This window comes from Zalophus californianus, chromosome 5, assembly GCF_009762305.2.
Source record: "Zalophus californianus isolate mZalCal1 chromosome 5, mZalCal1.pri.v2, whole genome shotgun sequence".
NCBI lineage: Eukaryota > Metazoa > Chordata > Mammalia > Carnivora > Otariidae > Zalophus > Zalophus californianus.
Window position 1 is genome coordinate 92,953,227 of NC_045599.1, and position 13,060 is coordinate 92,966,286.

Below are 13,060 nucleotides of genomic sequence, written 5' to 3' on the forward strand. Positions count from 1 at the left end.
ATGGGGCACAGTGATTTGGGTGGGGGGGTGCTTGGGAGCGGGGCAGACAAGGGGAAGCCCAGACTCCGCGTACCAATCCACTGAATTCTATACAAACCTCAAAGGTTCTGGGACCTCAACCTTCAGGCAGGACCCCCCACCCACCTCCGCCAGTTATTTGGGAACCAGCCTCGTCCCCGTCTGAGAGGCTTCTTTTACTACTTCTCTGTGCCCCCTCCGACCCGCTTCCACGAGAAAGAAAAAGAGCTGACGCCCGAGGAGGAGCCAGAAACTCGATTTCATCCCTCTCCACTTCTCCTTTCTCACTTTTGTTCCTCCTTTCCTGCTGCCTCTCCCTTTTTCCTTTTCCTTTCCTTTCTTTTCCTATCCCTTCTCGCCTCCTTTCCCTGCCTCTTCCCCCGGACCGATCCCCGCTTCGCCTCCGCTCCTCCGCCTCAGGGCTCCCCTCCCCTCCCCTCTCCTCCCCACCGCCCTAGCTCTCCGGCCCCATCCCGCAGCCAATCAGCGCACGGCCTCCCGCGGCCCCGCCCCCGCCGGCCGTTCCGGGCGGGCCTGGCGGAGCCCAGGCCGCGGGTGCGGAGGGCGGCGCCGCGGGGCGGGGGCCGATGGGGCCTGGCGGACGGGCGGCGCCGGTGCGGGGCTCGCCTGGACGCGGGTGTGCGGGACTGTGAGGGGGCGAGGCGGGCGCTGCGGCCCGCCCGGGATGGGCCAGCCCTGGCTTGGCGGGGCCGAGCCGGAGGCGAGGGCGGCGCACGGGTCAGGCCTGCCGGGCGGGCGGCCCGGGGGCTGAGGTAGAAGTGGGCGCGGAGGAAGGGGCCGAGCCAAGGCGGTGGGTGGAGCGGCGAGGGGGGCGGAGGCTGGGCCGCGGCAGGCGAGCGGAGCGGCGCGCCTGTCCGGGGCTCGGTGGCGGTGGCGGCGGCGCTTGAGGAGGCAGAGGCGGCGGCGGGCCGGACGAGCGCCCGGAGGTGGCGGACGAGGCGCCGGGGGCCCCCATGGGCGGGTGTGTGGGCGCCCAGCACGACTCCTCGGGCAGCCTCAACGAGAACTCGGAGGGCACGGGAGGTAGGTGAGCGCCAGGGGGCAGCCTCGGCCCCCCATTGTTCCCGGCCAGGCCCCGCCACCTGTCCCGGCCCCTGCGGGCCCGCGGACCGCGCGGCCGGGGCCCCCGCGCCCTTTTGTCATCCCCTCCTCCACGTCACTCCCCGCGCTCCGCTTCCGGCCGCCCCGCCGGCCGCGGGGTCGCCCCTTGCCCTCCCGGCCCCTGAGGAAAGTCCTTCGCACGCCGGGGATGTAGCCCTTGGCCTCTCGACCCCACCGCCTCGGCTTGGGAAACTCGGACTAGAAACTGCCTGCCTTGGCCACCTCACTCCCTCCCCAGCCTGTTTAATTATTCAGGAACAGGATGGCGGCGCTGGGGTTGCAGAAAAGCGAATTGATGGGGGGTTGGGGAGGGGAGCCTAATGCATTCCCTCCGACGGGCCCCGCCACATCTCTCCGCACCCTTCCTCGTTCGGCAGAGTTGGCTGGTCTCAGCTTTCTTGAGTTTCAGATGACAGCTGCCCTGGTTGGTTCCAGTTTAGCCATTTAAACCTGCAAGTTTCTGGAGCTTGGCTGGGGAAGTCTCAAGTGGCCACACGCATTATTTTAAGGAGGGGTGGGGAAACAGTCCGCCCGAGGAAAACGTGGCTTCTTGCTACGGCATGCGGGTGTTGGGCCAGTTTGCTGTCGGGGTGGGCTAGTCAAATTCCTATCCGCCTTACGTAAAGGAAAATATGTAGGATAAAAGTACAAATACAGGAGTCCGACTCAGCCCCGTACGATCAGTACTTTAAAAGTTTTCTGACACGGAACGCACTTCTAATTTCTCGTAAATAGTTTGCTGAGGAGAGCTTTTTAATTCAATCGGCATTGTGGTATAGCGGTATAATAATAATCCGCCTTTACTTAAATGATCTTTGGCAGAGTCCACTCTATAGCTTGTGTAGAGGGCAGAATGTTGCAGTGAAAGAAGAAACAGCTAGGAATAGCAAAGATGACAGTGTAGGTTTTGTTCCAACCTTCTGTTAGATGTCTCAGAATGTGGGGCATATTTATAAGTTCCTAAGCTAAGTCGTTTGGGGATGAGAGGGTTTACAACTTTTTCTTTAGACCAGTTGCTTGCCCTCTCACTTGAGCTCCATTTATAAACTGTGTGTACACCTAACATTTGACTGATGAATTTCCTGAATTACATGATATTTTGCCATGCCACCTCATTAAAATCTGTGGGTTTCCTGTATGATTAAATCCTGGGCAGGTATTTTGAGAGTTCAGTAAAGTGTGTCTTGAAGAAAACTTGTCCATGAAAACGCTATTTAATAGTGCATTTCATGTCATAGCATTATTATTTGGTGGCACATTAACAGTGAGATCCTCAGTGACAACAAAGCAGGAGATAAAAAGGGCATGATTTTTAAAACAGCTCTGGGGTAAGGTCAAATTGGGGGTCACAGTGATTCTTTTTGCAATTGAGGTGATCATTAATGGTACCAAAATATATTAGTAAGTGCTATAGGAAGTGTTTAGTTTCAATTAAATTTAATTTTTTTGCACTCACTTAAAATTTTTAATAAACATTTTTCTCTTCTTGGTAATGAACTTGAACCAATTTATTTAAGCCTTTTGGTAATGTGAGTTATGACAGCCAGGCATTATTAGCAAGGGGTTTTAAAAGCATGAAGTCTTAGCCTCTGGTAATTTATTACCAGTGGTGTCTAGTTAGATAGCCCTAGTTATCAGTTTCCTTGAGAACTGAGTTCTCTGGACTTTAAGCTGCACTATACCTTTCCAAAGTAAAGTTTAGAAAAAAGGAACACCAACTACCAAACCTCGTTATTTTCTCCTGAAGAGGAAGTATGGGCCTCATGTAACTGGGATGGAGGAAGGAGCTGTGTGGGATGAAAGGGTGGTTTCTGGAATTTAATTATGGAATCCTTTATTTCTCATTATTGTCATGGTAGTTAAGAGTTAATTGTGGTTTAAAGGAATCAGTTCAGGTGAGTGTTTCACGTTAACACATTAAATAGTTTTTGCTTATTATAGTAGGTTTTTGTTGGGAAGAGAAAAACTGTTGTTCCTAAGGGTGTTGGCATAGATCATTCGCTTTTCAAACATAATGGTTCATAGTTTTAATCAGGACGTTTGGGTTATGAAAAATTCTTTTATCAACATGAAGTAAAATAAAGTCTTCTGATGCTTTTCATGACCGTTTTAATTACATTCACCAATGTTGTTGAATGTAATGTTGAATCTCACCATTTTAGATTGATTTGACTCTTGAGGATCAGCTAGCCTTAGTAAAGAAAATGACTTTAAAAAACCTTTTTTGGCCATCTGAGATACTGTACTTTCCCTTTCCCTCTGGAGCTAAGTCTCTTATGTATGCAGGTTAATTGCAGTACATGAGAAAAGCTTCCTTACCTGGTGATTTACTTCTTTGAAGGAATTTGGAAAATTTTTGCAAAAGACCGTAGAATACGGAAATTGCTTAATTCACATTATAAGAGTTGTGTTACATGTTATTTTGGAATCATTTGTAGCGTCTTCCTCTGGCATACCTTGCCTAGAATTGTTTTTGAGTTTCAGCTAGTTTGACTATTTTTTAAATGCCTAATTTTCATCAAGACAAGCGTATTATATACATTATACAAGATTATTTAACAGTTCACTCCCAAGTTTCCATGCTCCTAGAACATTTTTTAGACAGCATATTCTTTATGGTTCTCTGCCTTATTATAATGATACTGTGATGCTGGGGTTGGAACTCAGGACCTCTAGACAAAGCTTTATTTTAGTCCATGGCATTGGCTAAGGAATTAAATCTCATGATTTTTAAAAATATGTGGGGAAAAACAGTAAAATGAAATTAGTTGAAGAGAGCCGACTAGCTTCTTTTCTTACTTTGTTTACCTCTTTAATGAATGTAATGATGTACAAAATAGGCTCTCACTTTCTGTGTGTATCATTTATTCCTACGTTCGGTGATATCCCAAGAGGACTAGTCCTTGGTGGTCATGAGTTTCCAGGTTTACGCAGGATAACTGACTACTGGGCATTCATTTCTTTATTTCAGGATGTCTTGAGAATATCATGGAATTCTTTTGGATATCCATTTATAGTAGCCTTATAGACTACCTACTTGATGAGTAACTGGTTTTTGAATAATAACTACCATTTATCCAGTATTTATTAAGTAACAAGTGTTGTGCTAAGTGATTGTTTTCTCATTTAGTCTTCAACAACTCTGGGAGGTGGATAATACCTCTATTTTATGGATGGATTGAAGCTGGAAGAAATTAACTTGCTTAACGTCGAATAGCTTACAAATAGCAGTCAGAAACTTGAACTCAGGGCTGTAATAAAAAATGTTTCTCTTTTTTTCTAGTTTCATTTTTTAACTTGTGATAAAATACATATAAAATTTGCCATTTTAACCATTTTTAAATGGACAGTTCGGTGGCATTAATTACACTCACAGTGCGCAACCATCACCACTATGTATTTCCAGAATTTTTCGTCTCTCCCAACAGAAATTCTGGATCCATTAAGCAGTACCGCTGCTCCTCTCTCCCAACCTCTGTTAACTTCTAAATCTAGGTTTTGTCTCTGTGAGTTTATCAAGTCTAGATATTTCATGTGAGTGGAATAATATAGTATTTATCCTTTTGTTTATAGTATATTTCACTTAGCAATAATGTCTTCAGGTTAATCCTGTGGTAGCAAGTATCAGTACCTCATTCTTTTTATGGCTGAATAATATTCCATTGTATGTATATACCACATGTTTATCCATTCTTCTATTGATGGACATTTGGGCTGTTCCCACTTTTTGGTTCTTGTAAGTGGCTATGAACTTTGGTGTACAAAGAGCTGTTGAGTCCCTGTTTTTTATTCTTTGGTTATAATATACCTAAGGGTGGAATTGTTAGGTTATATGATAATTCTTGCTAGGTTATATGGTTTACCTTTTCGAGGAACTGCTTGACTTTACCATAGTAGCTCTATTGTTTTACATTCCAGCAGCAATATACAAGGGTTTCAGTTTCTCCATATGTTCACCAACACTTCTCTCCCATTTTTAAAATTATAGCCATTGTAGTTGGTATGAAGTGGTATCTCACTGTGGTTTTGGTTTGTATTTCCCTAATGGCTAGTGATGTTGAGCATCTTTTAATTAAAGTGCTTCTTGGACATTTGTTTATCTTCTTTGGAGAAATGTCTGTTTAAGTCCTTTGCCTATTTTTTAATTGGGTTGTTTTGGGGTTTTTTTTTTGTTGTGTTGTGGGAGGTCTTTATATATTCTGTATATTAAACCCATATCACATAGATGATTTGCAAATATTTTCTCCCATTTTGGGGTTGTCTTTTTACTTTTTTTTCCCCCAGGGGGCACCTGGGTGGCTCAAATCAGTAAACATCTGACTCTTTATTTTAGCTTAGGTCATTATTTCAGGGTCATGAGATCGAGTCCTGCATCTAGCTCTGCACTCAGCAGAGAGTCTGCTTGTCCCCCTCCCTATGCTCCTCCCCCTCCGTTCCCCCCCCCCCGCCTTTACACTCTGTTGATGATGTCCTTTGATACATAAAAGTTTTTAATTTTAATGAAGTCCAATTTATTTTTTCTTTTGCTGCCTGGGCTTCTAGTTTTTGTTTTAAATGTATATTTAACTAGGGGCGCCTGGGTGGCTCAGTTGTTAAGCGTCTGCCTTCGGCTCAGGTCGTGATCCCAGGGTCCTGGGATCAAGCCCCGCAAGGGGCTCCCTGCTCCGCGGGAAGCCTGCTTCTCCCTCTCCCACTCCCCTGCCCTCTCTCACTGAGTCTCTCTCTGTCAAATAAATAAATAAAATCTTTAAAAAAAATAAATGTATATTTAATCCTTTACTGATGAAGAAAGAGTAAATCTATAACCAATAATTCACAAGTCTAACTTAACTATTTGCTTTCTGAACTATGAATAGAAAGCTGTTTTAAGTTTCTTTTCTGTCTTACATGGTGAAAAGGTTGATTAGCAGTGAAATGCTTTTTAAAAAGTTGACAAAAGTAGTCCATAAACCTACTTCAACTTAATCAAGAGATGATTGTTATATTTTCTGCAGAAGCATTTTACAATCAACAGGCATTGAGTATCCACAATATGCCCAACATTGGGTTGGTTGCTGTTGTTCCAAAAAAAGGAATCTTGATCTTATTTCTTGAGTATGTCAAAATCCTTTTTTAGGAAAGCATAATAAAATATGCATACATGAAATAACTATAAAACACTATGTAAACGGATAAATATACCATAGGATAAACTGCAAGTGCTGAGGGAATAAAAGAAAGTAATGATCTGAGCTGCTCAAAGGTATGGTCCCTGGACCAGCAGCTTTGCAATAACCTGGGAGTATGTTAGAAGTATAGAATCTCAGGCCCCCACCCATGACCTCGTAAATCAGAATCTGCATTTTAACAAGATTCTCACATGGTTCCTATGCGTATTAAGGTTTGAGAAGCACTGGTACAGGATTGCTTACAGTGGGAAGAGACTAAAGGGAGGAACCCAATAGGAAAAAAATGGCATGAGTTGGTAATTTATTTGATATAGGGAAACATAAAAGAAAGTAAAGTATAGACAGTCCTTGACTTATGATGGCTCAACTTAGGATTTTTCAATCTTAACAATTTTATGATGGTGCAAAGTAATACATACACATTCAGTAAAAGCCATACTTCAGAGTTTAAATTTAGATCTTTTCTGTGGTTGGTGATAGGTGGTATGATACTCTCTTGTGATGCTGGTCAGTGGCAGCAAGCTGCAGCTCCCAGTCAGCCACGTGGTCAGGGTCATGAGGGTAAGCAACCAATATAATTACCATTCTGTCAGTATATTATTCAGTGAGTTTTATGATATTCGACACTTTATTATAAAATAGGCTTTATGTTAGATGATTTTGCCCAACTGTAGGCTAATGTAAGTGTTCTGAGCACATTTAAGGTAGGCTAGGCTAAGCTATGATGTTCTGTAGGTTAGTTGTATTAAATGTATTTTTTTTTTAAGATTTTATTTATGAGAGGGAGAGACAGCAAGAGGAGAGGGAGAATCCGACTCCCCGCTGAGCAGGGATCCCGACACAAGGCTGGATCCCAGGACCCTGGGATCATGACCTGAGCTGAAGGCAGACAATTAACTGACTGAGCCACCCAGGTGCCCCTTAAATGCATTTTCAACTTAGGATTCATAGTTTTCAATTTATGATGGATTTATTTTGGGATGTAACACCATCATAAGTTGGGGAAGATCTGTAATCCCATATTGTGAACCTGGGTAACCAGGAGTATTGAGGTGGCTTTGCAGATTTTGGGGAATAAGAAAGAGCTATCTGGGGCAAGCTGTTGTTTGCCTTTCAGTATTTAGCTGACAGAATTTTTAAGTTGGGACATTATGTAGGATGGTGAAGAGTTTAGATATGGAATTCCTAGATGTTCAGGTTATGAATGTGGATTTTGGAGTCAGCTGTGGGAGGTTGACTGAAGGTGTAAAAATAAATGACCACTGGGGCGCCTGGGTGGTTCAGTCGTTAAGTGTCTGCGTTTGGCTCAGGTCATGGTCCTGGGGTCCTGGGATCGAGCCCCGCATCGGGCTCCCTGCTCGGCAGGAGGCCTGCTTCTCCCTGTCCCACTCCCCCTGCTTGTGTTCCCTCTCTCGCTGTGTCTCTCTCTGTCAAATAAATAAATAAAATCTTTAAAAAAAAAATGACTGCTATAAGTAAATGAAAAGGGGAGGAAAGTACTAAAAGTTGAGTCATCAAAATTTCACAGAAGATGGAGAAATGAGGTGATTACCTCTAATCAGGGCCCGACCGTGGTAGGTGCTTAGTTTACTGAATTTTGTTGAATTATTGGGAAACATAGGAAATCAGGTCTGCCTGTGAAACTTATAGATCTGATTGTGTTTGAACAGACCATTCTTACAATGTCAGAAAATAATTTGGTTTGTTAACTTCTCATTCTAGTGTGGTGTCTGAAGAAATTCTACCTGTAGTTTGTTACTCACGTCCAAACTCAAGATAGACTTCTTGAGCATTCAACCCCAGAATATTCCAGTAGCCCTTTTGAGGTTAGTGTATGTTAGAGCAAACACATTTCTCTACAAAACCTTGTTTTCGTTCTTCACCAAGAATTATCATTCATTATCTCTTCTTCTTTATGCATTTTCAGTGTCCTGTATTTCTACACATCATCTAATGAGGTTGTTTACTGAATTTTCTTATGCTTCTACTCTTAAAGCTATGTATAATTAAAAATGAAGCGGAATTGAGCATGAGGAGGACTGAAGATTTAGTCTGTGCTTATCCCAGATGTGACAGTGGAAGTAAAAATTTTTCATATTTTCTGCATTGGTAGCTGTGAGGCTTTATAAGCAGGATGCATAAAATTTTATAGCAGTTGGAGAGAGACATACATACTGTGAAATAGGAAGCATTTCCTTTTTTTTCTTTTAAAGATTTGAGAGAGAGAGAGAGAAAATCTAAGAGACTCCCTGCTGAGCAAGGATCCCGATGCGGGGCTCAATCCTATGACCCTGAGATCATGATCTGAGCTGAAATCGAAAGTCTGACCCCCGGGGTGCCTTGGTGGCTCAGTCGGTTAAGCGGCTGCCTTTGGCTCAGGTCATGATCCTGGGGTCCTGGGATCGAGCCTCACGTCCGGCTCCCTGCTCAGCAGAGAGCCTTCTTCTCCCTCTCCCTCTCTCTCTGCTTGCCACTCTGCCTACTTGTGCTCTATCTATCTGTCGAATAAATAAATACAATCTTTAAAAAAAAAAAAAAAAGTCTGACCCTTAACTGACTGAGACACCCAAGCACCCCAGGAGGCATTTACTTGATGTAAAGTAGAGGGTGCTTGATTTTACCAGGAGGAGTATAGTTTTGGGGTGAGACCAAAAGGAAAACAAGGCAGCAAGAAGGTATAGGTTGGAAATCCAGTGGAACTCTGGGTAGGTAGGTTTGGTAGGTTATGAGAACTGAATTTAGGTGAGGGATGCTACAGTTAGAAAATACTGAGATACGGAGAATCCTCTTTGGGAAGAGATTTAAGCACTCGAGTTTATATTAAAAATTGACATGGGCTGTTGTAGCCCCTTCCTAGTAAGCTACCTTCTGTTGGGCTAGTCCCCTTTTGTTTTCAATTTTCTAGCAAATTAAGGGTTGGTGTTTCTTCCCTGTCAAGATTATCTTGGAATTTATGTTGGAACGGTGTTTTTAAAGATTCTTCCTATGGATATTAAATGGACTGTTTTTTTAAATCTCTGACTTTATTTAGGAATCATTTGCTAATACTATATACTATGAATAGAATCTTTAAGCTATTAGAAATGAGGATCTTCATTCTTTGGATTTTTTTGATAGCCCTAGTCTATAACACCTCCCTTTCTTATGGAAAAATTTTAATAGATGGATTTTATTTTTAAATTTATCTGATTTTTTTACTGTAAGTGCAAAGCTTTGGCAGCACCTTGCTAGTAGTACTATACTCAGGTGAATCTTTTGATAAGAATATTATTGAGTGTTAATCACTTGTAATAAGGAACTTTTGCCGTTATATTAATCAGCTCTCTTGTGGTTTTTGCCCAAAACACATTCTTCTCTTGTTGCAAGAAAGCGTTAGGTTGACTTCGTTAAGCAACATGATCATATTAATTGGGCATTATGATCAATTTGCTGATTTAGTGATTCTCTCATTTTTCCTTACTGCAGACCACCTGAATGGTTTATCTTCATTTGGTGGACCATTGCACCTGATTCTTCCCGCCGCCCCTCACCATCCCTACCCAGCTTTCTGCTTCTGCTTATCGGGCATACTAGGCTACCAGCAAGCTCCTCATGATTCACTGGTAGTTCAAGGACCATAGGTTGAGACTTTACTAACGCGTATGTACTTAAAGATGCATGTGTGTTGGCCAAGAACAATCAGCATGTTTTCACCTTGCATCAGCTACTTTGACTTGCAGTCAGCAAGAATCAAGTTTGTTTTTGAATATATTCCATATATTGAGCTGAGAGGTTAAATATTGCTGAGTATACATTGGGTGTTATAATGCCATTTTTTGCATGTTTGCAATAAAACTTTTAACATCTTTTGAAGTTAGATGTCTGAAGAAAAAAGGTATCTTAACGTGTCAGAGTCATCTTAAGTGAATTTTACTTGAGTGTGAGTGAGGTCTTGGTATACATTTATCCAAGACTTGACTAAATAATGAGTTAGTGACTTTTGGCCCTTTCTGATTAAGTCCTCACAGGAAACCCTTCAGATAATTTTTTGCATTTATTGTAATTGGCTCCTAGGTATAAGCAAAAGCAGACCGATTTGCATCAGTTCAGATAGTTTCCATGCTTTGGACTATGTGACAAGAGTATCAAAGGGGCAGAGTAATAGATAGTCCAGATCACTCAGTTATTCTTTATGATAAACTATCACTTTTAACTCAGGGCAAACACTGTTTTTTAGATGAGTTGATGATCCTTCCTGAAACTTTTAAAAATAGCCAGCCCCTATTATTTCTAATTGCCAGCACTTGAAGCTAACCATAAATACTGTGTCTCTCTCTGTCAAATAAATAAATAAAATCTTTAAAAAAAAAAAGCTAACCATAAATAGATATAACATATAAATAAGGCCTGCTCTGTGATATCAAGTAGCTTATGGTCTAATGGAAGAATCATATATTTAATTAGGACAAGTTTTAAAAGCCTCTATAACAAAAAGTATTATGAAAGTTCAGGGAGTAGTGGGGAGCAGGGTCAGAAAACTTCACAGACGAGGTGGTGGAAGTAGTTGGTCTTGAAAGAGGAGTAGCTGGAGGAAAAGCAGAGGCCATCCTGTATCCAGAGGAAATTACTTGTAAAGAAATATGAAAAAACATGGCATTTTGGGGGACTGGCAAGAAGTTTGTGAACAGGATAGATGAAATGTGAAGTTATTAAGTTATGTTGTCAGATTTTTAGAAGGCATAATTGCCACAATTAATAGACTGAGTTGGGAGATAGTATATAGGTAATACTATTTAAGTGTTTTTTTTTTGTTTTTTTGTGCATCTAACAAACTCATTCCCATTTAATGCTGCATTCTGAGGTTATTTTATACAAAATTCTGATGTACTAAGTTGTTACAGTCTTTAACAGATTTTTATTCTTTTGTAATTTTTAACCATATTGTCATATATTAAGCGTGAGAAATGTGTTTAACTTTTTTACATGCAGAAGGGGCACCTGGCTGGCTCAGTCAGAAGAGCTCTTGATCTTGGGATCATGAGTTTGAGCCCCACGTTGTGTGTAAAGATTACTTTAAAACACACACACACACACACACACACACACACACACACACACACACACACACACCTTTTTTACTGCACATGTATATATGTGTTTGTCCCAGATCAGTTTTTGTCTCTTGGGTCCTAGTTTTCTGGCACATGGAAAGCGTTTGTGCTAAGATTCTGCAGACCTGCCTGAATTTTAATGTCTTGAGAATAGGCCTGCATTGGCTGTGGTACTTTGGGCTCAGTTTCTTACATGGTTTAAAGAAGAAAATGGATTAGATCACTGTCAAGATTGTATCTAATTCTTTTTTTAAACATTTTTAATGACAATTTTCAAGCATATTGAAAAATTGAAAGACTCTGATACAACAAACATTTGAATACCCATTAATTGTGTGTGTATGTGTGTATAAATATTTGCTTAACTGAGAGTATAGACATCCTGACACTTCAACATGCAAATACCATTATCACTCCTAAGATCTAGTCCATAATCAGAATCCACCAATTTTCCCCAAAATGTCTTTTATAGCTAGTTTTTAAAATTTTATTTATTATTTATTAGAGACAGCATGCATGAGTAGGCAGAGGGAGAGGGAGAAGCAGGCTCCCCACTGAGCAGGGAGCCTGACACAGGGCTAGATCCCAGGACTCCGGGATCATGACCTGAGCTGAAGGCAGATGCTTAACCAGCTGAGCCACCCAGGCGCCCCTTTTATACCTATTTTTTTCAAATTAGGTTCTGTTCAGCATTTAGACATTACATTTGTTTCTGTCTCTAATCTTTTAAAATCTTGAACAGCTCCTCCCCTTTTCTTCCATATAACATTTGATTTTTTTTAAGATTTTTTTAAAATTTTTATTTATTTGACAGAAAGATAGCGAGAGCAGGAACACAAGCAGGGGGAGTGGGAGAGGGAGAAGCAGGCCTCCCGTGGAGCAGGGAGCCCCACGTGGGGCTCGATCCCAGGACCCTGGGATCATGACCTGAGCTGAAGGCAGAGGCTTAACAACTGAGCCACCCAGGCGCCCTAACATTTGATTTTTGTGAAGAGTAATGTAGAGGGATGATAGGGTGGCTTAGTCAGTTAAGCCTCTGCCTTTGGCTCAGGTCATGATCCCAGGGTCCTGGGATTGAGCCCCATGTTGGGCTCACTGCTCAGCGGGGAGCCTGCTTCTCCCTCTGCCTGCCGCCCCCCCTGCTTGTGCTTGCTCTCTTTCTCTGACAAATAAATAAAATCTTAAAAAAAAAAATGAAGAGTGTTGTAGAATGTACCACATTCTGGATTTGTCTGATTGTTTCCCTATGGTGTCATTTAGTGTTTTCCTCTAGCCTCTGTATTTTCTTTAAACTGATAATTAGGTAGATGTCATACTAACAGAATGTGATTCTTTATTTCCTAGGCTATACTGGATCCAATAGCCAAACTTTTCCCAGTTCTTTTCTGCTAATTTCCAACACTGGAGTAATCTTTTATTACTGAATAAATCTGAACCTTTTTTTCCTTTTCCCAACCAGAAATAATCCTGCCATCCTCTGAACTTCCACGGTACTATTCTTATAGTACTTATTCCTCTTATGTTTTTTGGTCTCCCTACCCACTGTCCCTGTCATTTTTCCTCTAACTTTATTGGGGAATAATTGGCAAATATAATTGTGTATATTTATTTCCCTCTCTATTTATTTCTGTTTGAATTTAAATTCAATTAATTAATATATAG

At 41.8% G+C, this 13,060-nt stretch overlaps 1 protein-coding gene across 2 annotated transcripts in view; it reads left to right on the top strand.

Annotated features, from left to right (window-relative positions):
• The first annotated feature begins 572 nt into the window (after nucleotides 1–572).
• Nucleotides 573–13,060, top strand: part of UBTD2 (ubiquitin domain containing 2) — a 59,828-nt gene continuing 47,340 nt past the window's right edge. Inside the window, exon 1 of one of the 2 annotated variants that reach the window (XM_027606943.2) lies at nucleotides 573–1,062. In XM_027606943.2, the coding sequence (XP_027462744.1) occupies nucleotides 993–1,062 (70 nt within the window). In that variant the 5' untranslated portion in view covers nucleotides 573–992. The remainder of the gene's footprint in view (nucleotides 1,063–13,060) is intronic. The other variant, XM_027606945.2, reaches the window with a different exon arrangement.